Here is a 27,196-nt window from a genome sequence, read left to right as displayed (position 1 = left end):
TCATCAGCTTGCTGCCTCAGCATGAACTTGTGTTGCAAGAGACCCTTCCTCATCAAGCTTCCAGGAGTTCCTGTCTGAAGAGACTGACTACCAAGTGCTGGGGTTGATGCCAGGGGTCTTGGTCACGTTAACAGACATCCTTGTAGCATAACTTTGATTTTTCTATTGGCCACTCTCCTGATACCAGTTCCCAAAAGAAGAGGTTCTTGGGTATCCAAGAGCAGGGTATCCAAGAGCAGGCTATACTTCCTTAGGAGGCTGCGGTCCTTTAACATCTGCAGGAAACTCCTGTGGATGTTCTATCAGTCTGTGGTCGCCAGTGTCCTGTTTTACACCGTGGTGTGCTGGGGGGACAGCACATCCAAGAAGGACACATCCAGGCTGGACAAACTGATCAGGCGGGCCGGCTCTGTGGTCGGCATGAAGCTGGACTCTCTGGTGACGGTGGCAGAGAAGAGGTCTATGGACAAACTATTGAACATCATGGACGATGCCAGTCACCCTCTGCGCATCGTTATCAGCAACCAGAAGAGCCTGTTCAGTGACAGAATGCTCCTTCCCAAGTGCAGGACGAACAGACTCAAAAACTCCTTTGTCCCTCACGCCATCAGACTGTACAACTCCTCTCTGGCGGGGAGGAGGGGTAACAGGAGGACAGAGGACGGGAAGGAGCAGTAGCCTAGCCTAGCCTAACAATAAGCAATACCGGACAATGTGCAATATAATGTGCAATATCTTTCCTGCTTCCCCCCCCCACATACACACACTTACCCTAACCCCACTTCTCCCCCTTTCCCCCCTCCCCCTTCCTCTCTTCCCCATATCTTATTCTTTTATATTTGTATATGTAAATACTTAATTTATTTTAATTTATCTAGAAGTTTTTCTTTATTTCTTTTCTTTGTTTATCTGTAATGATGCTGCTGGAATCTTAATTTCCCTGAGGGAACCCTCCCAAAGGGATCAATAAAGTTTTATCTAATCTAATCTAATCTATCGGCCATGCATGAGACGTGACCCAGATATAAAGAACGAACTGTTGCCCATGCAGCAGGTTCCCCCTCTCTACATCAGTGGTGTTGACCAAGGGAAAGGCAACACCCAGTACAGCTTGGCACCAGTGACATTGCAGGAGTTGCCAGAATGAAGCTGTAAACAGCAACAGACTGTCTTGGGAACTCTGGTTCCAGATTTTTATCAGGGTTTACTCCCCAACCTCCTCCCATGTGGATATAACCATAAGGCTGTGGAGGTTTGATTATGTGGTTTTCCTCCTCCTAGAAGGACTACTGGCCAATGCTAACGAGCTCCATTTGCCCATGAAGATGGATTTGAGACTATTAAACATATTTCTAGTCATTATTTAAAGCTTGAAATCAATTTGTAAACAATCATGTTCTATTGGCAGATTTTAGCACTAATTTTAAGCATCTAGAAAGAAACAATGTTACACATTTTAATGTTATAATTAGGCATGCAATGATATAGCATGCAATGCTAAATCATGAGACAAATTTATGATGATTTGAATCAATGAAATAAAAAAATTAATTGCGATTATTACTGGGCTGTATAATCTCTTAGTTTTTTTCTAGCGGTAATTGTATTGTTTAGACAGCAAAAGAGGCAATAATGTACAGTAGAAGGAATACACGTGACTTCACTGTAGGCGGAAGTAACACAGCTCTGTTTTTGTGGCATTACACACACACCCCACACACACACACACAAAAAAACATCTAAAATGGGAAAGAACTGTTATGCGATTGATTGTACAAATAAATTTAAAAATAAATTGGAGCTCTCTTTTTACAGACTGCTGAAAGATAAAGAAAAGAGAAGCAAATGTAGGTTGTAAAAATGTTCATAAAAATGTATTAAGAAAAAGCCTATTTGTTATTAACTTTTTCATTTTTAATAAAATGAATTAAAGTGGAGTTGACCCATGTGCAATTTGACTTGTTGTGAGTGACAAAGTGACCATATGTCATTAATAATTAATAGGCCATTATATTTTATTCCAGCCTTTACAAATATGGGTAAATGATCATTGTTGGTTATTAAGAAAAACAGAGAAACAAGTTTTTTCTAATTTAACAAAATAATTATTTGAGTTGAAGGAAAATAATAGGAAAATAAATGTTGCATTTTTGGGGAATAAAATTTTGTTCATTTAATTTAAAAAAAATATATATAAATAGAGTCAGAAAATTGAATCATGAACCCAGTACCGTAAATTGAATCGAGTTGAATGGTGCATTGGTGAATCATTACATGAAATACAGGGCTAGTCAAAATTATGTGAACACTTAAATGGTAGAAGCCATTTATTCACAAAACATATATCATATGTGCAAGATGATTTACAGGACGGTCTCAACCTGTTCGAGCAACAGTACCATTTAAAGCCTGGGCACACATTTCACGGTCACGGCGCACCACACATTCAGGAGAAAAATAATCCATTCGTGTTAACATAATTTTGACTAACCCTGTACTAGCTACATTTGAGTGTATTCGAGATATTTTCACTTGATAAGTCATTTCTTGCAGTGCATACTTGAGCAAACTTCAGGAAACATTAAACTTAGCGTAACATAGCGATAAAAGGTGCAAGAGTAATGCTTTTATAATCATGAAAAGTATCTGTTTTCTAGTTTGTAGTTGTCGGTTTGTGTTTTGAGTCAGCTGACAACAACAACCATCCTTTGCTGTGATTATTAGCTGTGCAGCAGTGGAGGTGTGGCTGATGAGGGGGTGAGAACATGACAGGACGCATGCTTGTCTCCTGCTCTGTTCCGGGGTTCAGATGAAACTTCAGAGGGCTGTGTGTGTGTGTGTGTGTGTGGGCAGGCCTAGGGGTGGAGTGAGCTTCCTCTCTCACTCCATATGTCAGAAGAAATTTGTCTTGAGTGCTGCACGTTACTCCTTGCATCACCTGTATAGGCAGGCAACAAAAGCACACTTTTTTGTGGCACGCGAGTGTGTGAGTGCGAGTCCGGGCTCGGGCGAGCCACCCGTGTCTGGACTGGTTGTGAAGTCTCAGACTTGCTCGTGCTCACTGTTAGAGGTGAGCTAGACAAAGATGATCTCTTGAAGGATTTGTTATTTAGCATGAAAACATGTTTTTTAAATGTTTATCATTATTTATTAATATTCTCTAGAAGAATGTACTTCAAGGCCAGCATGAAAGGGACAACGTGTGGAGCAATGAAGGCTTCTATGTTGTGGTCATCTTCCTCACGATCTTCATCATCATTGTCACCTGTTTAATGGTAGGTTTGTTTCATTTAGTTTTACACACACACACAAACACACAGGCATTCTTATATTCTCACAGTCTTAACTACAGATTCACTGTAATGAAGATTGAGGATTGTGTAAAGTGCGCGCGTGTGTGTGCGCGCATGTGTGTATATGTTTGTGTGTGGTGTGGCCTCAAGTAAGACGTTGCCTAAGACACTGAATATCCACCCACGCCTTGCACCTCTACCACTTCCTGCTTCACATGAATAATACATGCCTGTCTCAGAAGATACTTGATGTGAAGGGGTTTGAGCTCAAATAGAAAACATATCTCAGATTGACATCCCGAGGGGAATGCACTGATATTGACGCACATTTTGCGACGCATGTGATTTTTTAAATTGCACACAGCAGAGACACACCTGAGTATAAAAGGACGAAAGGCTAAAACAAACAGGAGAAGCTGCAGATAGGAAGCAGAGCGAAAGAGAGCGCATGAAAAAGAGTGTGAGAGAAAGAGTGAGAGACTGAAAGGCTGCAAGAGATAACAGAAAGTGAAAAAAGGAAATGTGTGGTTGTACTTGAGAGAGAGAAAGAGAGAACAAGAGGAAGTTAGTGGTCGTGTCCCTTCTCACTACAGCTTCTGTGGTGATGTGACTTAAGCTCAGCTTTTGGGCTTCAATCGTGATCGGCATGACATCTCCCGCTCTCACGTTGTGACGAGTTGACTTTCTGTCTCTCCCGCTCTGTCAGTCCATATTAATGAACTTGTCGGATGACATAAGAGTCAAGCTGCTCACCTGATTGGCTGAGAGCAGTACGCCAATCAAAAGGAAGCTGGAAGCCTAACACAGGACACAGGACTTTTTTTTTTTACCTCTACATTTTGATAGTAGAGATTACTTCCGGTCAGTGCTGTTCACTGAGGTAAGGACTGTTTAGTGTCCTTTTTGTAGAATTTTTAAAAAGAACTATTCTTACCACATTACAACACGCACGCACACACACACACACACACACACACACACACACACACACACACACACACACACACCCCGAACAGCTTTGTACAAATCATAACTGTGAGAAGATTCTCATGTCTCAGGTCTCTGATATTGAACATTAGATTGGTTTGGAATGTTCTTTAACACATTCAGCAGATTTCTCACATCTCTCTCACTTGTGCAGTCTTTCCAGCCAATAAAGAAGGTGACTGTGATAAACGATTGCTGTCTAAACACTTACACTGCAAGAAAATGTCTTAGCGATCAAAGATGTCTCGAATTAAGGAAATGTGAAGAAATATTTCTCTTTATGAGAATATTATATAATAAATCATATAAGTGTTAATCCTGTGTTGAATGTTAGAGTTCAATTTTGCTTGAAGTAAGCAATTTCAAACCTGAAATGAATTAAAAAAATATGGAAACAGGTTAAATAAGCTCATATCTGTTTAAAAATAATATAATAAAGACAAATATTAGTTGAAGCTGCGTACATGCAAGATATTTTCTCTGGCTAAGAGTCATTTTGTAACACACTCTTCTCTGAGATGCTTGCAACAGGTGTTGCCTCATCAGTGTGTCTCAGTGGAAATCTAGAAGCATTAAAGATCGGTTACTTGAGCTAATGTGGAAGTACTCAACTGAAAGCAGATTTATTAAAATGGTAAACTGGTGTGTAAAAGTTATGAGATTAAAAAATATAGTGATTCAGCTAGAATTCATATCTTTTCACTGAAATGGTTTTCCACAAAATCATCTCAGTCTTATCAAACAGAAGAAAACAGTCAATACTCCAGATTACATTTGACTATTTCTGGTTAGCAGGATTAAAATTAGAATATGGCCTCGGATGTGTTCAGGTCTCAGACACAGAAATAAATACACAATGCAATTCATACCAACATCAATATTATGGTAGCTCATAATATCAAAATCTCAGGATTCCATATATCCTCACAATATACGAAAATAAAAACCCCAAAACAAAATACCAAAACCTGCATGTTATATCTGACCTGCATGTTGTTTCCTTCTGCAAAAAGCCAGATCAACTGCTGACACAACAACAACACAACAACAACAGCCACTAAAGCTAATAAAGGAAATGATCATCGCAGGTCTACAAAAGTAGTCCAACTGATAATGATGCTTCAGGAAGTCTACCTTGATCCGAGTCAGTCTCAGGTTGTATCTGCATTTCTATCCTGCAGTTATGATTCATTTTTAATTTGAAAGTAATTTTTAAAATGTTTTATTAAAAAAACAAAAACAAAATTTACTGTATATATTGTTTTACATTTTAATTCAGCATTTTATGTTTAATTTAAGATTAAAAGTCCTAGAAAATAAAATACAAATTTACTGATACATTTTTTGAATGAAAAAAATTCAAAAGTAAAATTCTCATCTCATCTCATTATCTCTAGCCGCTTTATCCTGTTCTACAGGGTCGCAGGCAAGCTGGAGCCTGTCTCAGCTGACTACGGGCGAAAGGCGGGGTACACCCTGGACAAGTCGCCAGGTCATCACAGGGCTGACACATAGACACACACAACCATTCACACTCACATTCACACCTACGGTCAATTTAGAGTCACCAGTTAACCTAACCTGCATGTCTTTGGACTGTGGGGGAAACCGGAGCACCCAAAAGTAAAATTTGTCAAATAAAATAAAATACATTTTTAAGTTTACTTACTAAGCCTGGACTTATCATCAAGAATGATGCAATTTAAGGGGAGAAAGGGGGTGGTGGTGGCTGATTTAATTATTTGAAATACAATAAGTCAAGTCAAGTTTATTTGTATAGCGCTTTTAACAATAAACATTGTCGCAAAGCAGCTTTACAGAATTTGAACGACTTAAAACGAGCTAATTTTATCCCTAATCTATCCCCAATGAGCAAGCCTGTGGTGACGGTGGCAAGGAAAAACTCCCTCAGACAACATGAGGAAGAAACCTCGAGAGGAACCAGACTCAAAAGGGAACCCATCCTCATTTGGGCAACAACAGACAACATGACTATAACATTAACAGTTTTAACATGAAGTCAGTTTCATTGATGTTATAATTCTTCATTGATGGAAACTTGAGTGCTAAACTGTTCATGACAACTGCAGTCCTAAAGATAGCAAGTCAACTGTAGTCCTCAGCCATAAAAGCATTACTGTAAGTGTCCAGAGCGTCCTCCAGGTGTGACTTTCAACTGTCCACATGGGGCCCTCCTCCACAGGAGCGATGCGATGAGACTCCAACCAGACACAGGGCACCAGGATGGATCAGGCAGGTCCGAGGAGCAGAAGAGGTCAGCATCTCGATCTCAGGATTGACATGTAACTCAGAGGGACAGATTTTTTTTTTGGGGGGGGACAGAGAGAGAAAAAACAGGTTGTTAGGTATGCCCAATGTCACCTGAATAAGTAGGAACAGTATACATATTGCACTGAGTACAAGCAGGGACTCCGGCAACTAACTATGACAGCATAACTAAAAGGGGAGAGCCAGAAGGTAACACAGGCATGACGGAGCCCCGGGACATAAAGCAGCCAGCCACTACATCGTCAACAAACTTGAGTGAGCAAGCAAGTGGGGGACTGACAGCATCCATACATCCCAGTTTACCAAAACACTCTGTCTGAGGACCCTCCAGATCTACACCTTTACCTCATAAACACCATTAACAAAAGGCTTGACTAAACAGATATGTTTTCAGCCTAGACTTAAATGCTGAGACTGTGTCTGATTCCTGAACATTACTTGGAAGTCTGTTCCATAACTGTGGGGCTTTGTATGAAAAGGCTCTGCCCCCTGATGTAGCCTTCACTATACGAGGTACCAGCAGATAGCCTGCACCTTTTGATCTAAGTAGGCGTGGCGGGTCATAGAGGACCAGAAGTTCACGCAGGTACTGTGGCATGAGACCATTCAGTGCTTTAAAGGTCAATAGTAGTATTTTATAATCAATACAAAATTTGATTGGGAGCCAATGCAGTGTGGATAAGACAGGGGTGATGTGGTCATATTTTCTAGTTCTGGTAAGGACTCTTGCTGCTGCATTTTGAACTAACTGGAGTTTGTTTATGCACTTATTGGAACATCCAGACATTGGAACATCCAAGCATTACAATAATCCAACCTGGAGGTAACAAAAGCATGAACTAGTTTTTCCGCGTCATGTAGTGACATTAAATTTCTTATCTTAGCAATATTTCTGAGATGAAAGAAAGCTATCCGGGTAATGTTATCAATGTGAGTTTCGAATGAAAGACTGGGGTCAATAATCACTCCAAGGTCTTTTACTGCTGCATGTGAAGAAACAGAAAGGCCATCCAGAGTTACTGTGTAATCAGAAAACTTACTTCTAGCTGCATGCGATCCTAGTACAAGTACTTCAGTCTTGTCAGAGTTAAGCAGAAGGAAGTTAATAAGCATCCAGTCTTGAATGTCCTTCACACATTCCACAGTTCTGTTAAGCAGAAACATACAACTGTGTGTAATCAGCATAACAGTGGAAACTAATACAATGTTTACAAATAATATCACCCAGAGGTACCGTAACATCTCATCTCGTATCATTATCTCTAGCCACTTTATCCTGTTCTACAGGGTCGTAGGCAAGCTGGAGCCTATCCCAGCTGATTACGGGCGAAAGGCGGGGTACACCCTGGACAAGTCGCCAGGTCATCACAGGGCTGACACATAGACACAGACAACCATTCACACTCACACCTACGGACAATTTAGAGTCACCAGTTAACCTAACCTGCATGTCTTTGGACTGTGGGGGAAACCGGAGCACCCAGAGGAAACCCACGCGGACACGGGGAGAACATGCAAACTCCACACAGAAAGGCCCTCGTCGGCCACTGGGCTCAAACCTGGACTTTCTTGCTTTGAGGCGACAGCGCTAACCACTACACCACCGTACCGCCCTTCATGGATGTTATTCCTATGTAAATATAAACATAACTGCTGTGCCACAGCTTTTTCAAGGATCTTGGAGATAAAGGGGAGGTTTGATATTGGCCGATAATTGGACAGCTGACAGAGATCAAGGCCAGGCTTTTTAATCAGGGGTTTGATAACTGCTAGTTTAAAGGATTTGGGTACATAGCCAATCCCAAGAGAAGAATTTATTATTTTTAGAAGCAGTTCAATTATTTCAGGTATTATCTGTTTGAATAGACGTGTAGGTAAGGGATCTAGTACACAAGTTGAGGCTTTTGATGCCGAGATTAATGAAAGTAATTCAGTTTTTCCGAGGGGAGTAAAACATTCTAATTGATGATCTGATACAGTTATATTGTTAGCTACAGGGTCGCTTACCGGTACATTGTCTGACCTTTAATTAGTAGTTTGAATTTTTTGTCGGATATTCTCAATTTTGTCATTAAAAAAATTCATGAAGTCGTTACTACTACATACTGCAGGTATGCATGTGTCTATAGTGGACTTATTCCTGGTTAATTTTGCTACAGTATTAAATAGGAATCTAGGATTATTTTTTTATCTTCTATTAGGGGATTATTACCTTCTATTTATTATTATAATAAATATGCAAACTGAATAAAAAATCAAAACCATAGACTCAATCTTGAGAAAACTTTTTGCTTTTGTGGACTTTTTTGTTTGTTTGTTTGTTTGTTTGTAACTGTTTGTGTATATGTATATCACCACAAGATGGCGACAGGCACACGAGTTTCGACAAAAAGTCTCATGGATCAGGGGCGGCACGGTGGTGTAGTGGTTAGCGCTGTCGCCTCACAGCAAGAAGGTCTGGGTTCGAACCCCGTGGCTGGCGAGGGCCTTTCTGTGCGGAGTTTGCATGTTCTTCCCGTGTCCGCGTGGGTTTCCTCCGGGTGCTCCAGTTTCCCCCACAGTCCAAAGACATGCAGGTTAGGTTAACTGGTGACTCTAAATTGACCGTAGGTGTGAATGTGAGTGTAAATGGTTGTCTGTGTCTATTTGTCAGCCCTGTGATGACCTGGCGACTTGTCCAGGGTGTACCCCGCCTTTCACCTGTAGTCAGCTGGGATAGGCTCCAGCTTGCCTGCGACCCTGTAGAACAGGATGAAGCGGCTAGAGATAATGAGATGAGATGAGTCTCATGGATCAACACATCCATCCATCTGTCTATTAGAAAGAAAGAAAGATTCTCTTTACAATTACTCATAGAACATAGAGACCATTTCCTTTAAATGTATCACAAGTGAAATATTTTTAGGATTTATTGGGAATTTATTCGGAATTACTGGCTTTATTAACACTATTCAATATAACCTACTGATAGAATAATAAAAAAAAGGTCCCTGATTGCTTTCTCAGGCAGGCAGACACTTTTATCTACTTTTAGAAAATACGAGTGTTTTTTTTTAATATACAGTACTGTGCAAACGTCTTAGGCACCCTAGTTTTTTTTTTTCATCCAAACTTTTTAGAGATTTCTATTTTATGACTTCTTCTACATTATCAAGTCAGTACAAAAACATTTTAGAGTTCTAAACATTCGTTTTCCAGCACAAATTTTAATGTTACAGAAAAGCAATGTTTATATCTGAGCAGCGTATTATGTAAGAGAGCACCTTTTAGATTAAAAAAGAAAACACAATGAAAGCTACTGGGGTTTGTTGCAAAATTAAGAAGCGAGTGTGACAGTCAAAGTGTCCAGAAGAACTGTGGCTGGTTCTGCAAGATGCTCAGTAAAACCTACAGCTCATTTTTTCCTTATAAAACTGCACTCATTGTACCTGAGACTACAATTTTTTTTTTAAAGCAAAGGGTCGTCTCACACCAAATATTGACTTAGTTTCATTTATTATGGCTTACTGATTACTGTTTATAGTATTTTTTAATGTTGAAACATTTCATTTCATTATTTTTAAGCCATTTTTGGCCTATATCATTTCTTTATGTGCCGAAGACTTTTGCACAGTAGTGTATATTTGCACTTTGCATTTATTCCACTTGTTCCTGTTAATACTTCTTCCATTTGACACTGTTCCATAAAGTGTAATACAACCTTACAGATCTAACAGCTCTCACAGAACATTTCTCATACAACATCTATTAGAGCTGCCAAGGTACAGTATAAACAGTGACGTCTGGTCGTGGCTGAAAACGTCTGTTATCTATCAGTCACTCACTCTTACTGTCATGAAGTCATGATATGACACATACACACAGAAACATGAACAGCACTTCCAAATCTTAAGGAAGGCGAAACTTACAGTGCTATCGTTTGTCCCTTTGTGTAATTTGTAGGTTGATCAGACAACGTTTGTTTTGAGAATGTAATCCACCTTGTTTATTTTTATAGATAGATAGATAGATAGATAGATAGATAGATAGATAGATAGATAGATACTTTATCCCAAGAAAAAAAAAATTGGGCCCTATGTCAGCAAAGATATTGACATTGAGCATTAACATGACGATGGTGATGATGTGCATAAAATACAGCATGATAACTACAGCAAAACTACAGCCAAGTGCAAAATAATGCCGTATTGTATTTCAAATTAAATAAATTAGCCCCAAGGGACACTAAACGTAGGAGTCACTGATAGCCTGCATGAATCTACAGCCTGTGTTAGAAAGAAATCCGCCTCAGTGTCTAATTCATACCATTCTGTGTATTTTTGTACTTACAACTGTTGTTGGTGATGTTCTATAAATAATCAACTTTGAACAGCAAATAAAATGATGTGGATGGCAGCAATTTAAATGTATGCTTATTTGTCTTTATTTCTTGAGAGCGAGATAACGCTTAGCTCTGATTATGTATCTATCTATCACTATCATTAAACTATCATTAAATTAAAAAAAAAACTTGAAGCAACTCGGTTTAACAAAACCCTAGGAAGTTTGTGTTTAAAGTGTCATATGTTATTGAAATTATTGTTTTATTGTTTACAGTTTCATTAACAATTGTTACTCAGTTATCTGAGGACTACTTATTTTCTGCATCTTTCCTTATATTTTTTCTATAGTTGTAACTAATCTTATGTCTTGAATATGATTTGAGACAGTACAAAAGTATAAGCCTGTGGCTTCTTTTTGAATACTGTCTCACCATTAGAGATGCATTGCATTTGAATTACATTTAATTTTAATTAAAATTATTGATCCATTGATTAATATTAGAAATTATAGATATATGTAAAAAAATTTATTTGTTTCCTAAGAGAGACAGAAGGGGGAGAAGGGGAGCTTTATCCCTTTTTCCTCCTCTTTCGCTTTCTTTTATGTACGTACGTGTGTGTGTGTGTGTGTGTGTGTGTATATATATATATATATATATATATATATATATATATATATATATATGCATTATCATTCATACATAATGAACTTTAACTTTATTTTTTTATTGTTGTAAATTTTGTCAATTGTGCCTTAGATATCATGGTAATGTGTAAATAATGTATCTACATTGGTTGTAAAATTAATTAATTAATTAATTAATTAATGTAAACAATAACACACTCCAGACTGTGCGATAATATGAAAATGATCCATGCTGGAATGGTGCGATATGGCATGATGGGAAATGTATAAGCACACCGTCTAGAGTGTGTTATTCCACTTATAACATGGTGGATTTTTCATCAATTACAATGTTTAATTTATTAATAAAGAATACAACACATTTTATAGTATAGGTTTATAGTTAGATTTAATGAATGTTACAGAATGTTAGTTCCTGTTCACTTACATTATATCTGCAATAAACAGTCATTTTGTTGCACTTTCTCTCTCTCTCTCTCTCTCTCTCTCTCTCTCTCTCTCTCTCTCGCTGACCCTGAAGACTCCTTCTGTCAATGTTATCATAACGCCTCCTGACCAAAAAAAAAATTACTTTGTTAAAGAACACTTTTTTCAAATCTGTTCATTATTAGACTTTGATTATGTGTTTCGTCAGACATACAAGTCCACATGTACGAGCTGTTACTATAGAAACAGTAACATATTAGGATGACTGCATTAATATGAACCTTGTACTGTTCAAGCTGCATGTTTATATAAATTCTATTATGCACACTTCCTGACCAGTCAGATCAACAGCCATGTTGAATTCAGATGTTTTTCTAAGGTCCACTTGTGTGTCTCTGTTTTCCTCAGGTGCTTTACCGACTCAAGGAGAAGGTCGAGTACTCAGACGGGCCGCTGAAGGGGCTGGGTGCGCCCGTGTCTGTGCATGCCACCCAGCCACCCCTGACCCTCACCAGCAGCATGGTGCAGGCCAGCCCCACCCCCAAACCAGCCTGCACCACTGTGACCAGCATACCCTCCAACACCACCACCACCACCACCATCAACCAAAACACACCCCACACACACACCATTACCTCCACCTCTGAGTCTCAGTGGCCCCCGTGCCCCCCATGTCCCCCTGTAACTGAGCTCAAACCCTGTCTGTCCTCCAGCCCGTCGCCCTTCAAGATGAAGCCTGCTGCCGGTCTACAAGAGAGGTGAGGAGCCAGTCTGCTTTTTAATGATATGATGACAAAAAGGTCTGCTAGCACTTATTTCCTGTTATTAGTATAATAATGAACTCAATTTCATTATCTTCTCAGACAGGCCTGGACTGGGCTAAAGCCTGGAGCTCTGGGTCAAAGGGGACTCCAAAATGAATCACAAATTATTTTCAGTCCAGTGATCGGAATACTGTCAAAGAAATATTCCCACTGGCTCACTCAATATACCATTGAAATTATTTGTATGTTGAATTAAAAAAAAATTGCTTTATGTTTTTGGTAATGGGAGTGTTATGAACATATGCAGCTCCAGTCATGATGGCTTATATGGATATAGATGTGAATTAGATAATTGTCATAATGGCAGGGAAGGTGTGGAAGCATTTTTCATGGAAATGAAAACTGAATTTATTCTTAGGACAGATGGCGCCACAAGAGTGGCAGCTAGTTGCAGTAGCTCCGAGCGTGGTTGTGTTTTGGTATGTTTTTGTACTTTTTTCGTGTTTCTTTATGCACTAATCTCAGTCGGAAGTGTGCACCTAGGGATGTACTACTTGTGAGACTGTGCATTTGTATTTTTCTGTTTCTCTTTCTGGGGCTACTTAAATCGGCATCAGCGGACCCTTTCAGCCACGGCTCCATTGTTTACACTCGAGAGCAGCTGTTAGCACTGTGCAACACCAAGGTACTCCCCGTGGAAAGACCGGTGATCCCCGCGGAATTAAGGAGAAGGAGAAGGGGATGCAGAGCTGGAACGAAGTGCCGGGAGAAGAAAAGACAGTATAAACCATGCCATACCGTCTGTCATCATGGGAAACGTAAGATCTCTCCCTAATAAGATGGATGAGCTAACGGCGCTAACCAGGCTGCAGAGGGAGTGTAGCCTTATGTGCTTTACAGAGACTTGGCTGAATTAACTCTCACCGGACTCACACGTCACTCTGGACAGATTTCAACTCGTGAGAGCGGACAGGAAAGCCAAGGAGAGCAGTAAGAGGAAAGGAGGGGGTATAGCGATGTTTGTGAACGACAGATGGTGTAACCCAGGGCACATCAGGGTAAAGGAGCAGTACTGCAGTAAAAACATTGAATGGCTAGCATTCGGCCATATTACCTCCCGAGGGAATTCTCGCACGTTATTGCGATAACTGTGTACATCCCCCCGGCGGCTGATTCTGCTGCAGCCTGTGAGCTCTTACACACTGCAGTGTCAAAGCTTCAGACATTGCACCCTCAGTCCCTGCTCCTAATCTCCGGTGACTTTAATCATGCTTCCCTGTCCTCCACTCTCCCAACCTTCACTCAGTATGTGAAATGCCACACCAGAGACAATAGAACTTTAGATTTAATGTATGTGAACACCAAAGACCCATATAGCTCATCACCCCTCCCCCCACTAGGCCGTTCTGACCACAATCTGGTTCACTTGTCCCCTACATACATACCTATGGTGAATAAACAACCACCCACCAAGAGGTATGTAAGGAGCTGGTCTGAGGAGACCAGTATGGCACTGAGGGACTGCTTTGACATCACGGACTGGGATGTGTTGTGTGAACCTCACGGGGATGACATTGATAGCCTGATAACCTGCATCACGGATTACATTAATTTCTGTGTAGAAAACACTGTGCCTATCAGGAAGGTACGGTGTTTTCCCAACAATAAACCCTGGGTGACCTCTGAATTAAAAGCCCTATTAAACAAGAAGAAGAGGGTTTTTAAATCTGGCGATAAGGAGGAGATGAGGAGAGTGCAGAGGGATCTGAAGAGGGGGATAAGGAGAGGCAAGGACAGCTACAGGAGGAAACTGGAGGAGCGCCTCAAGGGGAGCAATGCTGGAGAGGTATGGAGAGGCCTGAAAACCATCTCTGGCCACACAAAGGACAGTGGGAGGGGCCCTGTACCTGGGGGCCAGGACTGGGCAAATGAGTTGAACCTCTTTTGCAACAGATTTGACTGTGCCACCCCACCCTCCCCCACTCATCATAGTCCTGACCTGTCTGTGATATCACTCCACCATCCCCCCTCTCCCCTCATAATACCTCTGACACCAACAGCTCCCTCCTCCTCACACCACATCACCCCCCTCCGCTCCCTGCCAGACCAATCCACACATTCTACCCCCGACCTCACTCTACAGGAGTCACACCTCGGCCACACCCCTCGCCTCTCCATAACAGCTGCTCAGGTGTTGAAGGAGCTGAGGAGGACCAAGACGAGGAAAGCTGCTGGCCCTGATGGTATCAACTCCAGACTGCTTAAGGACTGTGCAGATCAGCTCTGTGGGATACTTCTGTACATCTTCAACCTGAGCCTCAGTCTGGAGAGAGTTCCACTTCTGTGGAAAACATCATGTGTGGTTCCAGTTCCCAAGACTGCACACCCAGGGAGCTACTTTAGGCCAGTAGCTTTAACATCTCACCTGATGAAGATCATGTAGAGGATTGTTCTCTCCCACCTCCGACACCTGGTGAACAGTGAGATGGACCCCCTGCATTTCGCATATCGACCAGGCATTGGTGTGGATGATGCTGTCATCTACCTGCTGCACCAGTCACTTTTACACCTGGTGGGCACTGGGAGCACTGTGAGAGTCATGTTCTTTGACTTCTCCAGTGCTTTTAGCACAATCCAGCCATCACTGCTTAGGGGGAAGCTGGAGGGAGCTGGTGTCGACTGCCACCTGACTGCATGGATCATCAACTACCTCATTAACAGACCACAGTATGTGAGGCTCCGCGACTGTGTGTCTGATGTGGTAGTCTGCAGCACGGAGGCTCCAAAGGGTACAGTGCTCTCTCTCCTTTCCTCTTTACACTTTATACATCTGGCTTCAGCTACAACACGGACAGCTGCCACCTCCAGAAGTTCTCAGATGATACAGCCATCATTGGACGTGTGTCAGAGGGGGATGATCTGGAGTACAGAGAGGTCATTACCAACTTTGTTGCCTGGTGCGAACTGAACCACCTGCGCATCAACGCCAGTAAGAAAAAGGAGGTGGTGATCGATTTCAGAAGGACGGCTCCTCAAATTGCACCAGTGAACATCCAGGGTTTGGACATTGAGATTGTGGTGGAGTACAAATACTTGGGTGTTCACCTCAACAATTAACTGGACTGGAAAAATAACACAGATGTCCTGTACAAGAAGGGCCAAAGTCATCACCTGTTGAGAAGACTGAGGTCTTTTGGTGTGTGCAGGACACTGCTTAAGACTTTTTATGACTCTCTGGTGGCATCAGTGATTTTCTACGCTGTGGTCTGCTGGGGCTGTGGAAGTTCAGAGAGGGACAGAAAGAAACTTAATAAACTGGTCAGAAGGGCTGGCTCAGTCTTGGACTGTCCTCTGGACTCCATTGAGAAGGTAGGGGAGAGGAGGATGTTAGCCAAGCTGACATCAATCATGGATAATCCCTCTCACCCCCTACATGAGGCTGTGGGGGCCTTAAGCAGCTCTTTTAGTACTAGACTGCTACACCCACGGTGTAAGAAGGAGAGATACCGCAGGTCATTCATACCTACTGCTGTCAGACTGTATAACACCCACAACTTGTAGCACCAATAACCTGTTTGTCATTATATTTGCACTACTTCACCACTACTACCTCTGCCATCTCTCACCAATGCAACTGATATGTCAATCTTTTTAATCTTTTATTTGTCTAATTTTTATTTCAGTTTTATTTGTTATCTGGATGACAATTTCTTGCTACTGTAACATGTGAATTTCCCTGATGTGGGATCAATAAAGTGAATCTAATCTAATCTAATCTAATCTAATCTAATCTAATCTAATCTAATCTAAGAGGAACGTATAAAACTAGTCAGTAAAAACGTTTGGCACAATACAGTGTAATACAGATGAACATGGTATGCATTAACTATAAGGCAGAATATGTGTGTACAAATTAAACATGATTGTAAACCACTGTATATAACCAGTATACAGTTTCCTGACACAACCCTCCCCAGTCTATCCAGGCCTGGGACCGGCACTAAGTTGTGCAACCCCAGTGGCTGGGTATTTTTGCCTAATCTGCATGTCTTTGAACTGTGGGGGGAAGAAGAAGAAGCCACTATTATTTATCACACATACAATGGCGCTTGAAAGTTTGTGAACCCTTTAGAATTTTCGATATTTCTGCATAAATATGACCTAAACATCATCAGATTTTCACACACGTCCTAAAAGTAGATAAAGAGAACCCAGTTAAACAAATGAGACAAAAATATTATATTTGGTCATTTATTTATTGAGGAAAATGATCCAATATTACATAACTCTGAGTGGCAAAAGTATGTGAACCTCTAGGATTAGCAGTTAATTTGAAGGTGAAATTAGAGTCAGGTGTTTTCAACTAATGGGATGGCAATGAGGTGTGAGTGGACACCCTGTTTTATTTAAAGAACAGGGATCTATCAAAGTCTGATCTTCACAACACGTTTGTGCATCATGGCATGAACAAAGGACATTTCTGAGGACCTCAGAAAAAGCATTGTTGATGCTCATCAGGCTGGAAAAGGTTACAAAACCATCTCTAAAAAGTTTGGACTCCACCAATCCACAGTCAGACAGATTGTATACAAATGGAGGAAATTCAAGACCATTGTTACCCTCCCCAGGAGTGGTCGACCAACAAAGATCACTCCAAGAGCAAGGCGTATAATAGTCGGCAAGTTCACAAAGGACCTCAGGGTAATTTCTAAGCAACTGAAGGCCTCTCTCACATTAGCTAATGTTAATGTTCATGAGTCCACCATCAGGAGAACACTGAACAACAATGGTGTGCATGGCAGGATTGCAAGGAGAAAGTCACTGCTCTCCAAAAAGAACATTGCTGCTCATCTGCAGTTTGCTAAAGATCACATGGACAAGCCAGAAGGCTATTGGAAAAATATTTTGTGGACGGATGAGACCAAAATAGAACTTTTTGGCTTAAATGAGAAGCGTTATGTTTGGAGAAAGGAAAACACTGCATTCCAGCATTATCCTTATCCCATCTGTGAAACAAGGTGGTGATAGTATCATGGTTTGGGCCTGTTTTGCTGCATCTGGGCCAGGATGGCTTGCCATCATTGATGGAACAATGAATTCTGAATTATACCAGTGAACTCTAAAAGAAAATGTCAGGATATCTGTCCATGAACTGAATCTCAAGAGAAGGTGGGTTATGCAGTAAGACAATGACCCTAAGCAGCACATAAGTCATTCTACCAAAGAATGGTTAAAGAAGAATCAAGTTAATGTTTTTGAATGGCCAAGTCAAAGTCCTGACCTTAATCCAATCGAAATGTTGTGGAAGGACCTGAAGCGAGCAGTTCATGTGAGGAAACCCACCAACATCCCAGAGTTGAAGCTGTTCTGTATGGAAGAATGGGCTAAAATTCCTCCAAGCCACTGTGCAGGACTGATCAACAGTTACCAGAAACATTTAGTTGCAGTTATTGCTGCACAAGGGGGTCACACCAGATACTGAAAGCAAAGGTTCACATACTTTTGCCACTCACAGATATGTAATATTGGATCATTTCCCTCAATAAATAAATGACCAAGTATAATATTTTTGTTTCATTTGTTTAACTGGGTTCTCTTTATCTACTTTTAGGACTTGTGTGAAAGTCTGATGATGTTTTAGGTCATATTTATGCAGAAATGTAGAAAATTCTAAAGGGTTCATAAACTTTCAAGCAGCACTGTACACTCAAGCACAGACTTAAGCACACAGTGAAATTCTTCCTCTGCATTTAACCCATCTGAAGCAGTGAACACACACATATACACACAAGTGAGCAATGAACACAACACACACATACCCAGAGCAGTGGGCAGCTATGCTACAGTGCCCAGGGAGCAGTTGGGGGTTCAAAGGTACTTCAAGGGCACTTCAGCCCAATCTCAGGCCATGGCTGCCCCATGTTAACCTAACCGCATGCCTTTGGATTGTGGGAGCACCCGGAGGAAACCCACGCAGACACAGGGAGAACATGCAAACTCCAAACAGAAAGGCCCCCATCAGCCGTAAGGTTCAAACCCAGAACCTTTTTGCTGTGAGGTGACAGAGCTAACCACTACACCATTGTGCTGCTTGCTTACACATACTTTAGCAATTTGTCAAAATGACACCAACTGAGAATGCCAGTTATATAATAACATTAACCTTTACGACTGTATGGAAAAGAAAATAACACAAAAGTAACAAATTAGTAGTTTTTCAATGTTTTTTCAATAAGCTATCTAGCAAAATCAACATACAAATTACCTGTGTTAAAAATAGCAGCAGCTGTTTTACATTCTGTGTAGCAGTTGCACCATACAGTTTAGCCTGAAATTTTCCAAGCTGTATCGCTAACTTCATGTAACTCCTGTCATACCACCAAGTTCTGTGTAAATAACTCACTTTAATAATGTTAATCCAAAATAAAAATATAATTCTATGTTGTTTACGAAGGCAAAAAGACAAAAAAATCAGCCTAGCTAGCACAAATTATCAAATTATCCAAATTTACCAGATTAAGTTAGCCAAAATAAATTATCCCAATGTAATAATCTGAACTGAATTTACCAAATTACCAAATTTACTAAATTATCAAGCAAAAGCTACCAAAATTGATAGTTGATAGGGCAGACATTTGAATGAGACATCACCACCGTGGACATAAAAATTATTTACATAGAACTTGGTGATACAACAGGTGTTACATAAAGTTAGAGATAAGGCTTGGAAAATTTCGGACCAAACTATGTACTGTATGTATGGTGAATAAAATCAGCCTAGCTAGCACATTTAACAAATTATCAAGCAAAAGCTAGCAAAATGTCATAAAACAGAAGTAGGTAATGAGCTATGAAAATCTTTGGAAGAAATATAAAAGATTGATGATTTATTTATTTTTTTTTATAGTAAGCGATTTTTAAGCTGTGTTCCATTTGTACTGGGAAGTCAGGATTTCTGAGTTCCCAGTCAGAAATGTCATTGGATTCATGAATCCCCTAAAGTTGTATTTTCTACTCAGAAAGTCAGAGAAACCTCACTGCCCCCGACTTCAGAATTCAAGATGGCTGCTGTGTGCATCAACAGTAGTGAAACTGTCGTAATATACTGTTCATTAGCACTTCTGTCTCATTTGTGTTTCATTAAAGTCATCAGTCATACACACTGTACTGTCCAATGTCGACCTGTGGACATATTGCTATGGTGTTTGTAAAGCTGGTTTTGATAACAATGGCTAGAACCGGTATTGCTAATTGCTGTTATTGGTTTTCCAACTTCTTGTACTGGAATGCCGCCAACTCGGGTGTGACGTCATTCCCAGCTCTGACTTCCGACTTCTGAGATAAACGGAATGCAGCGGTTGCTTCTCCATAACCACTTTCTGTTTTTATCCTCACCACTAATTAAGAGCACCTCTGACTTAAACGGAATAAATGGACGCCATATTACAGAATATAACAATATCAGCTTCCACACTACTGTCCTCCGTCTCACACAAGTGTTTATTATTTCAGGGAGGCACCAGTGATGCTCTTTGGTCTGTATAGTCTTAAATAATGACAGGGTCAGATGTGACCACTAGAGTATGTGTGGACTGCAGATTAGATCATAATAAATGTGTTCACTGAAGAGCTTCATGAGCAGCGAAGCTTCTTAAATGGTCTTTGCTCTTTGTATGGGATTTTTTTCCTTGTGCCAATATCTGTGAATTACAATCAGTTATGACAAATCGAGTTGATTTCGTTTTGTCCACTATAAATTCACCAGAAAGGTTAAAGTTGTTAGGGTTTTGCTGGGATTCAAACCTGGTTTGCTGGCGTGATAATCCAGCAAAACCCCACTAGGCCACCAGGGGGATGACTCAAGTGCAGAGGTGTGAGGCGGAAGTAGAAAAGTATCAAAAAGTTTATTTACAAAATGTACAATCCACGGCAAAAAACAAAAGTAATCCAAAAGCTCAGAAGATAAAGGGAAAATAAAAAATATCCAAAAGTTCAAAGTCCAAAAATAAGAAAAGAAAAGGCAAAAATGCAAACGCTCAGAAGATATCAAAAATGGTAAAAACAAAATTCAAAAAGGTCCAAAAAGAAAGCAAAGTACAAAAACCACAAAGACACAGGCAAGGAACATGGAACAAAGGGAACTAGCACTAACAGGCATAGCATAGGAAAAAGACTCCATGACAAGGGAACAAACAGAGGGGTATTTATACACACACACACTAATTAAGGAACAGGGCGGGGCAGAAAACAGGCAATGAAGACAAACACAAAACACAGAGGCGGCCTCTAGAGGCCAAAACAAACATGACAAGATGGAAATAACAGCAGCCTCTAGAGGCCAAAACAGTCCCAGTCCTAACAGGACCCCCCCCTCTAGGAGCGTCTCCTGACGTTCCCAGGGCGATCCAGATGGGCCGAATGGAAGTCCCGGCATAGTCCTTTACCTAGAATGTCCCGGGCGGGGACCCAACAGCGTTCCTCAGGGCCATAGCCCTCCCAATCTACTAGATATTGAAGCCCGCCGCGGACCCGGCGGGAGTCAAGCAGGCGATGCACGGTGAACACAGTCTGACTCTGGAAGATGCGGGGGGGTGGGGGGGTTCCTAGGGGCAGGGGCATACATGGACGTCAGTACGGGCCGCAACAGGGAAACATGGAATGTGGGGTTGATCCTCAGAGTCCGGGGCAACTGGAGCCGGTAGGCGACAGGGTTCACCCTGCGCACCACCTTGAAGGGGCCAATGTAGTGAGGAGCAAGCTTGCGGTTCTCCACCCGCAGCGGAAGGTCCTTAGTGGACAGCCAAACCTGCTGCCCAGGGCGGAAAGCGTGGGCAGGTCTTCTATGGCGGTTGGCCTGAGTCTGGTTGGTTCTGGAGGTCTGGATGAGGGTCTTCCTGACCTTGCTCCAGGTCTTGTGACACCATCTCACATATTGGTTGACCAAGGGCACCCCCGCGTCCTCCTCCTGGTCCGGGAACAGAGGTGGCTAGAACCCGAATTGGCACTGGAATGGCGACAGCTTGGTGGCTGATGACTGCAGGGTGTTGTGGGCGTACTCTGCCCATGGCAGCCAGGTGCTCCACGATGTTGGGTAGCCAGGCCTCGCAGGGTGGTTTCCAGGTCCTGGTTGAGCCTCTCCGTCTGGCCATTGGACTGTGGGTGAAACCCAGAGGAGAGGCTGGCAGTGGCTCCGATGACCTTGCAGAACCCATGCCACACTCGAGAGGAGAACTGGGGCCCTCGGTCTGAGACGATGTCCTGTGGGAGATCAAAGACTCGGAAGACATGAGTGAATAATAGTTTAGCAGTTTCAAGAGCAGAAGGGAGCTTGCACAGTGGTAAAAAACGGCAGGCCTTGGAGAATCTGTCAACTATGACCAATATGACAGTGTTACCTTGTGACTCAGGGAGACCCGTGATGAAGTCAACTGCCACGTGGGACCAGGGACGCCGGGGAATGGTCAGAGGATGCAGGAGACCCTGGGGGGTGCTGTCGTGGGTTCTTGCTTCTGGTGCACACTTCGCAGGAAAGGATGAATGACCTCACTTCCTTCTCCATGCTAGGCCACCAGAAGTGTCTTCTCAAAAAGTCCAGGGTCCTTCGAGCTCCCGGGTGGGCGGTGAGAGGGGACGAGTGACCCCACTGGAGAACCTTAGCCCGGGCTTGATGTGGGACATACAAGAGGCCCGGTGGCCCCGTCCCAGGACCGGGGTCCTGGCGTTGGGCTCGTTGGACAACCTCCTCAATACCCCAGTGGACAGGGGCCACAATCCAGGACACAGGGATAATAGGCCCGACTTCACTCTCCCTGTTAGTGGCAGAGAACAGCCTGGACAGTGCGTCAGGTTTGGTGTTCTTGGAGCTGGGGCGGTACGATAGGGTGAAGTCAAACCGACTGAAAAACAGGGCCCACCTAGCCTGTCGTGGGTTCAGTCTCTTGGCTTGCTGGAGGTACTCCAGGTTCTTGTGGTCCGTCCAAACCAGGAATGGATGTTGCGCTCCCTCCAGCCAGTGCCTCCACTCCTCAAGGGCCACTTTGAACGCTAGCAGTTCTCGATCCCCCACATCGTACCGGGACTCCGCAGGACTCAAGCGGTGGGAGAAGTATGCGCAGGGGTGCAGCTTTCCTTCCGAACGTTGAGAGAGCACCGCGCCGACACCACTGTCCAGGGCGTCCACCTCCACGATGAATGGTTGGGAGGTGTCCGGGAGGACCAGAATGGGTGCCGTGCAGAAGCGGTGCTTGAGGTCTTTGAATGCCTTTTCCGCCTGAGGAGACCAGACATAAGATCCACCTGTCCCTTTGGTGAGGTCCGACATGGGTGCTGCTACAGAACTAAAGTTCCTGATAAACTTGCGGTAGAAGTTAGCAAATCCTAAGAACCGCTGAACCTCTTTGACGGACTTGGGAGTGGGCCAGTCCCGGACGGCCAGGGTCTTGGCAGGGTCCATTTGGAGTTGGCCTGTCCGTACAATAAAACCCAGAAAGGAGACCTCGGGAACATGAAATTCGCATTTCTGGGCCTTGGCGAACAGATTGTTCTGTAGCAGCCTCTGGAGAACCTGGCGGACATGGTGGCGGTGCTCCTGCACGGTCTTGGAAAAGATAAGGATGTCGTCGAGGTAGACAAAAACGTACAGGTTAATCATGTCCCTCAAGACGTCATTGATTAGGGCCTGAAAAACAGCTGGTGCGTTGGTGAGTCCGAAGGGCATCACCTGGTATTCGTAGTGCCCAGACAGGGTGTTAAAGGCAGTCTTCCACTCGTCTCCCTGTCGGATACGGATGAGGTGGTATGCGTTCCATAGGTCCAACTTGGTGAAGACGGTGGCGCCTTGGAGCAGGTCGAATGCTGTGGACATCAGCGGAAGGGGATATCGGTTGTGCACAGTGATCTTGTTCAGGCCCCTGTAGTCAATGCATGGTCGGAGCCCTCCATCCTTCTTGCCGACAAAGAAGAAGCCGGCACCAGCAGGTGAGGTGGAGGGTCTAATGAACCCAGAGACCAGGACGTCTTTGAGGTATTCCTCCATGGCCTTGCGTTCTGGCTGAGAGAGGGAAAACAGTCTGCCATGAGGAGGGGTAGTCCCAGGGAGCAAGTCGATGGCACAGTCATAGGCCCGGTGCGGAGGAAGAACGGTGACCCTGCTTTTGCTGAATACCTCCTTGAGATCCCAGTACTCTGTGGGAACTTGAGATAGCTCGGTGAGATCAGGGGGCTCGGCAGGAGACACAGGAGAGCTAGAGAGCAGACAAGAGGCATGGCATGCAGTGCCCCATTCCACAACCTGGCTTGTTACCCAGTCTATGCGAGGGTTGTGGCGGGTAAGCCAAGGAAGGCCTAGAATCACTGGGAACTCTGGTGAAGGAATCAGGTGCAGGGATATTTCTTCCTTGAGACTGGAGGAAGACTGGAGAAGTTACTTGTGTGACTCTTCCGTCACCTAAGGCTTGGCCATCCAGGGCAGACACAGACAGTGGGACTTCAAGAGGTGCAGTCGGGACATTGATACTTTGGGCGAAGTGAATATCCATAAAGTTCCCAGCCGCCCCGGAGTCTAACAAGGCTTGACAAGAGTGGACGGACTCACCCCAGGAGATGGAGACCAGGATGTAAACTCCTTGGCCAGGAAGTTCAGGAGAGAGGGTAGGCCCCGTCACAACCCTCCCTCGGCTGGACGGGGCGGTCCTTTTCCCGAGAGTTCGGGACATGATGCTCGGAAGTGACCAGGCAGTCACAGTAGATGCAGCACTTGTCCCTCCTTCTGCGCTCCCTCTCAGATGCGGAGAGGTGAGTACGACCCACTTGCATGGGTTCTGGACAGTCACTGGAGGAGGTAGACGGGCTCCAGGTAGAGGCAGGGAGGCTCAGGACTTGGCGGCGTTCTCTCATCCTGTTGTCCAGACGAGTAGAATGTGAGATCAGTGTTTCGAGGTCACTAGGGCATCCGATAGAAGCCAGACCGTCTTTGATGGGGTCAGACAGACCATGGTGGAAGGCTGACACCAGGGCAGTCTCGTTCCATCCACTTACTGCTGCAAGCGTCCGGAACGAGATGGCGTAGTCTGCGACGCTTCCCCCTTGCCGGATGGACATGAGCTTTCTGGCTGAGTCTTTACTGATGTCTGCTTGATCAAAGACACGAAGCATCTCCTCAGTAAACAGCTGGAAATCAGAGCACTCGGGTCCCTGTCTCTGCCAGATAGCAGTGGCCCAGGCCTGTGCCTTACCAGCTAACAAGGTTATCACAAAGGCAATCTTGCGGCGATCCATAGTGTAGGTGGTAGGCTGAAGCTCAAAGGTGAGTTGGCACTGGGTAAGGAACTCTCGACACTCACTGTGCTTGCCGTCATACCTCTGTGGTACAGGAAGGCTGGGTTCATGAGGTGAAGAAGGCAGCATGGCAGGAGGCACTGGAGCGGATGGTGGAGCAGGAGCAGAATCAGGCGGAGGAGATGGGGGCAGAGAAGTCAGCTGTGCCAGGGTTTTCCCAATCTGCTGAAGCAGTACCTCGTGGTGAGCAAGGGTCTCACATTGGCTTGCGAGAGTCTGTCCATGAGTGTCCATGGTGGATCCGAGGCGTGTTAACGCAGCCATCATTCCCTGAAGGTTGGCCGGGTAGACAGATGAAGAAGCCTCTGCTGACTTGGTCATGACGGAGTCTTTCTGTTAGGGTTTTGCTGGGATTCGAACCTGGTTCGCTGGTGTGATAATCCAGCAAACCCCCACTAGGCCACCAGGGGGATGACCCAAGTGCAGAGGCGTGAGGTGGAAGTAGAAAAGTATCAAAAAGTTTATTTACAAAATGTACAATCCATGGCAAAAAACAAAAGTAATCCAAAAGCTCAGAAGATAAAGGGAAAATAAAAAATATCCAAAAGTTCAAAGTTCAAAAATAAGAAAAGAAAAGGCAAAAATGCAAACGCTCAGAAGATATCAAAAATGGTAAAAACAAAATTCAAAAAGGTCCAAAAAGAAAGCAAAGTACAAAAACCACAAAGACACAGGCAAGGAACATGGAACAAAAGGAACTAGCACTAACAGGCATAGCATAGGAAAAAGACTCCATGACAAGGGAACAAACAGAGGGGTATTTATACACACACTAATTAAGGAACAGGGCGGGGCAGGAAACAGGCAATGAAGACAAACACAAAACACAGAGGCGGCCTCTAGAGGCCAAAACAAACATGACAAGATGGAAATAACAGCGGCCTCTAGAGGCCAAAACAGTCCCAGTCCTAACAAAAGTACCAAATGAGTGAATATAAAATATTAACTTATCATTAAATAAATATATAAATATTAAATATATAAAACGAAAGCCTGTTAACGTGAGTAAGTTAATGAAACTTAACGTGCTCAACATGCTGTTTCAAATTAGATGGAGTTTGTTTCTTTTAGGGAGGGAAAGGAGGATCGTTTTATACAAGTCTTTGATTACTTCAGCATAATAAAGATTTTACTGAGGTAGGGCCAGGAGCTCATCCTCAAGGTCACCACTACAGTCTGGTGGCTTATCATTTTCAGACACACACTTATACAGAGCTTACTGCATGGTGTAGCATAAGAAGGTCATAGCATGGCAAAGTAGCACAGCTGTACATTGTTGAACTTCATTGGATGCTAAACTGAAATGATCGGATGCTAAACCGAAATGATCTGATCAAGTCCCTTCCAGGACTTGCCTGAGAAGACCCAGGACCTGGTCTTCCCAGGCAATCTCCTGTCCCAGTACTGAGGCACATTGAGCAGCACCGATCTCTGTTTTAGTAGCCCTTGGCCTCTCGCCTTTGACACAGATGAGGTTACAGTGTGGGGCTGGTCCTCTGGTAACCATGATAGTTTGACTCCCTACTCACATCTGTATTACGGTGTGCCTCACCAGATGGCAGTAGGTACCATTTTTATGATGGTCTTTGGTATGACCTGACTGCGTGTAGAACTCGCGATCTCCCGGTGAAACGATCGGATGCTAAACCAAAATGATTGGATGCTAAACCGAAACGATCGGATGCTAAACCGAAACGATCGTACATTAAACTGAGCCCATGTGATTGAGATATAGTGTACAGTCACTGGCTGCGTGACAGAAGAAGAGAAATACATAATTTGTAACAAGTACTTTGAAGGTCTAAATAAAATTAGAAGGTAAATTTTTTTTACCTTCTACCTATTTACCTTTTAAAGTATTTTTTTCTTGGAAATGTACTTAAAGTGCTGATGACACGTTTTTGACATTTTTGGCGATATTTTATAACATAAAAAGTAATTCCCGATGATCCATATATTAATTCATGAAGGTGCCTATTTTACAAGCTATGATAAAAAACGCAGCTATTTGGGCAAATTTGACAGGGCTGCAGCACCCAGGAGACGAATGAGGAGGAGGGGCTGTATGACGTCAGCGAAAGAACCTTCCTCCTAACTTACCAGTTTGTTGTTGATGCGACAGGTGTTCAGTTT

General features: G+C 43.1%; 1 protein-coding gene across 7 annotated transcripts in view; it reads left to right on the top strand.

Annotated features, from left to right (window-relative positions):
- The first annotated feature begins 2,779 nt into the window (after nt 1–2,779).
- The window catches only part of ptprr (protein tyrosine phosphatase receptor type R), a 71,432-nt gene continuing 47,015 nt past the window's right edge, over nt 2,780–27,196 (top strand). For 4 of the 7 annotated variants that reach the window (XM_060902776.1, XM_060902780.1, XM_060902779.1 and 1 more), the window contains exons 1-3: nt 2,780–3,070; nt 3,165–3,275; nt 12,372–12,721. In XM_060902776.1, the coding sequence (XP_060758759.1) occupies nt 2,810–3,070; nt 3,165–3,275; nt 12,372–12,721 (722 nt within the window). In that variant the 5' untranslated portion in view covers nt 2,780–2,809. Of the gene's footprint in view, nt 3,071–3,164; nt 3,276–3,921; nt 4,174–5,293; nt 5,436–12,371; nt 12,722–27,196 lie in introns of those variants that run through there. The other 3 variants (XM_060902777.1, XM_060902782.1, XM_060902783.1) reach the window with 3 other exon arrangements.

The sequence above is a fragment of the Neoarius graeffei genome, chromosome 21 (genome assembly GCF_027579695.1).
Source record: "Neoarius graeffei isolate fNeoGra1 chromosome 21, fNeoGra1.pri, whole genome shotgun sequence".
Lineage (NCBI taxonomy): Eukaryota > Metazoa > Chordata > Actinopteri > Siluriformes > Ariidae > Neoarius > Neoarius graeffei.
This window is presented reverse-complemented; position numbering and strand designations above follow the sequence as displayed.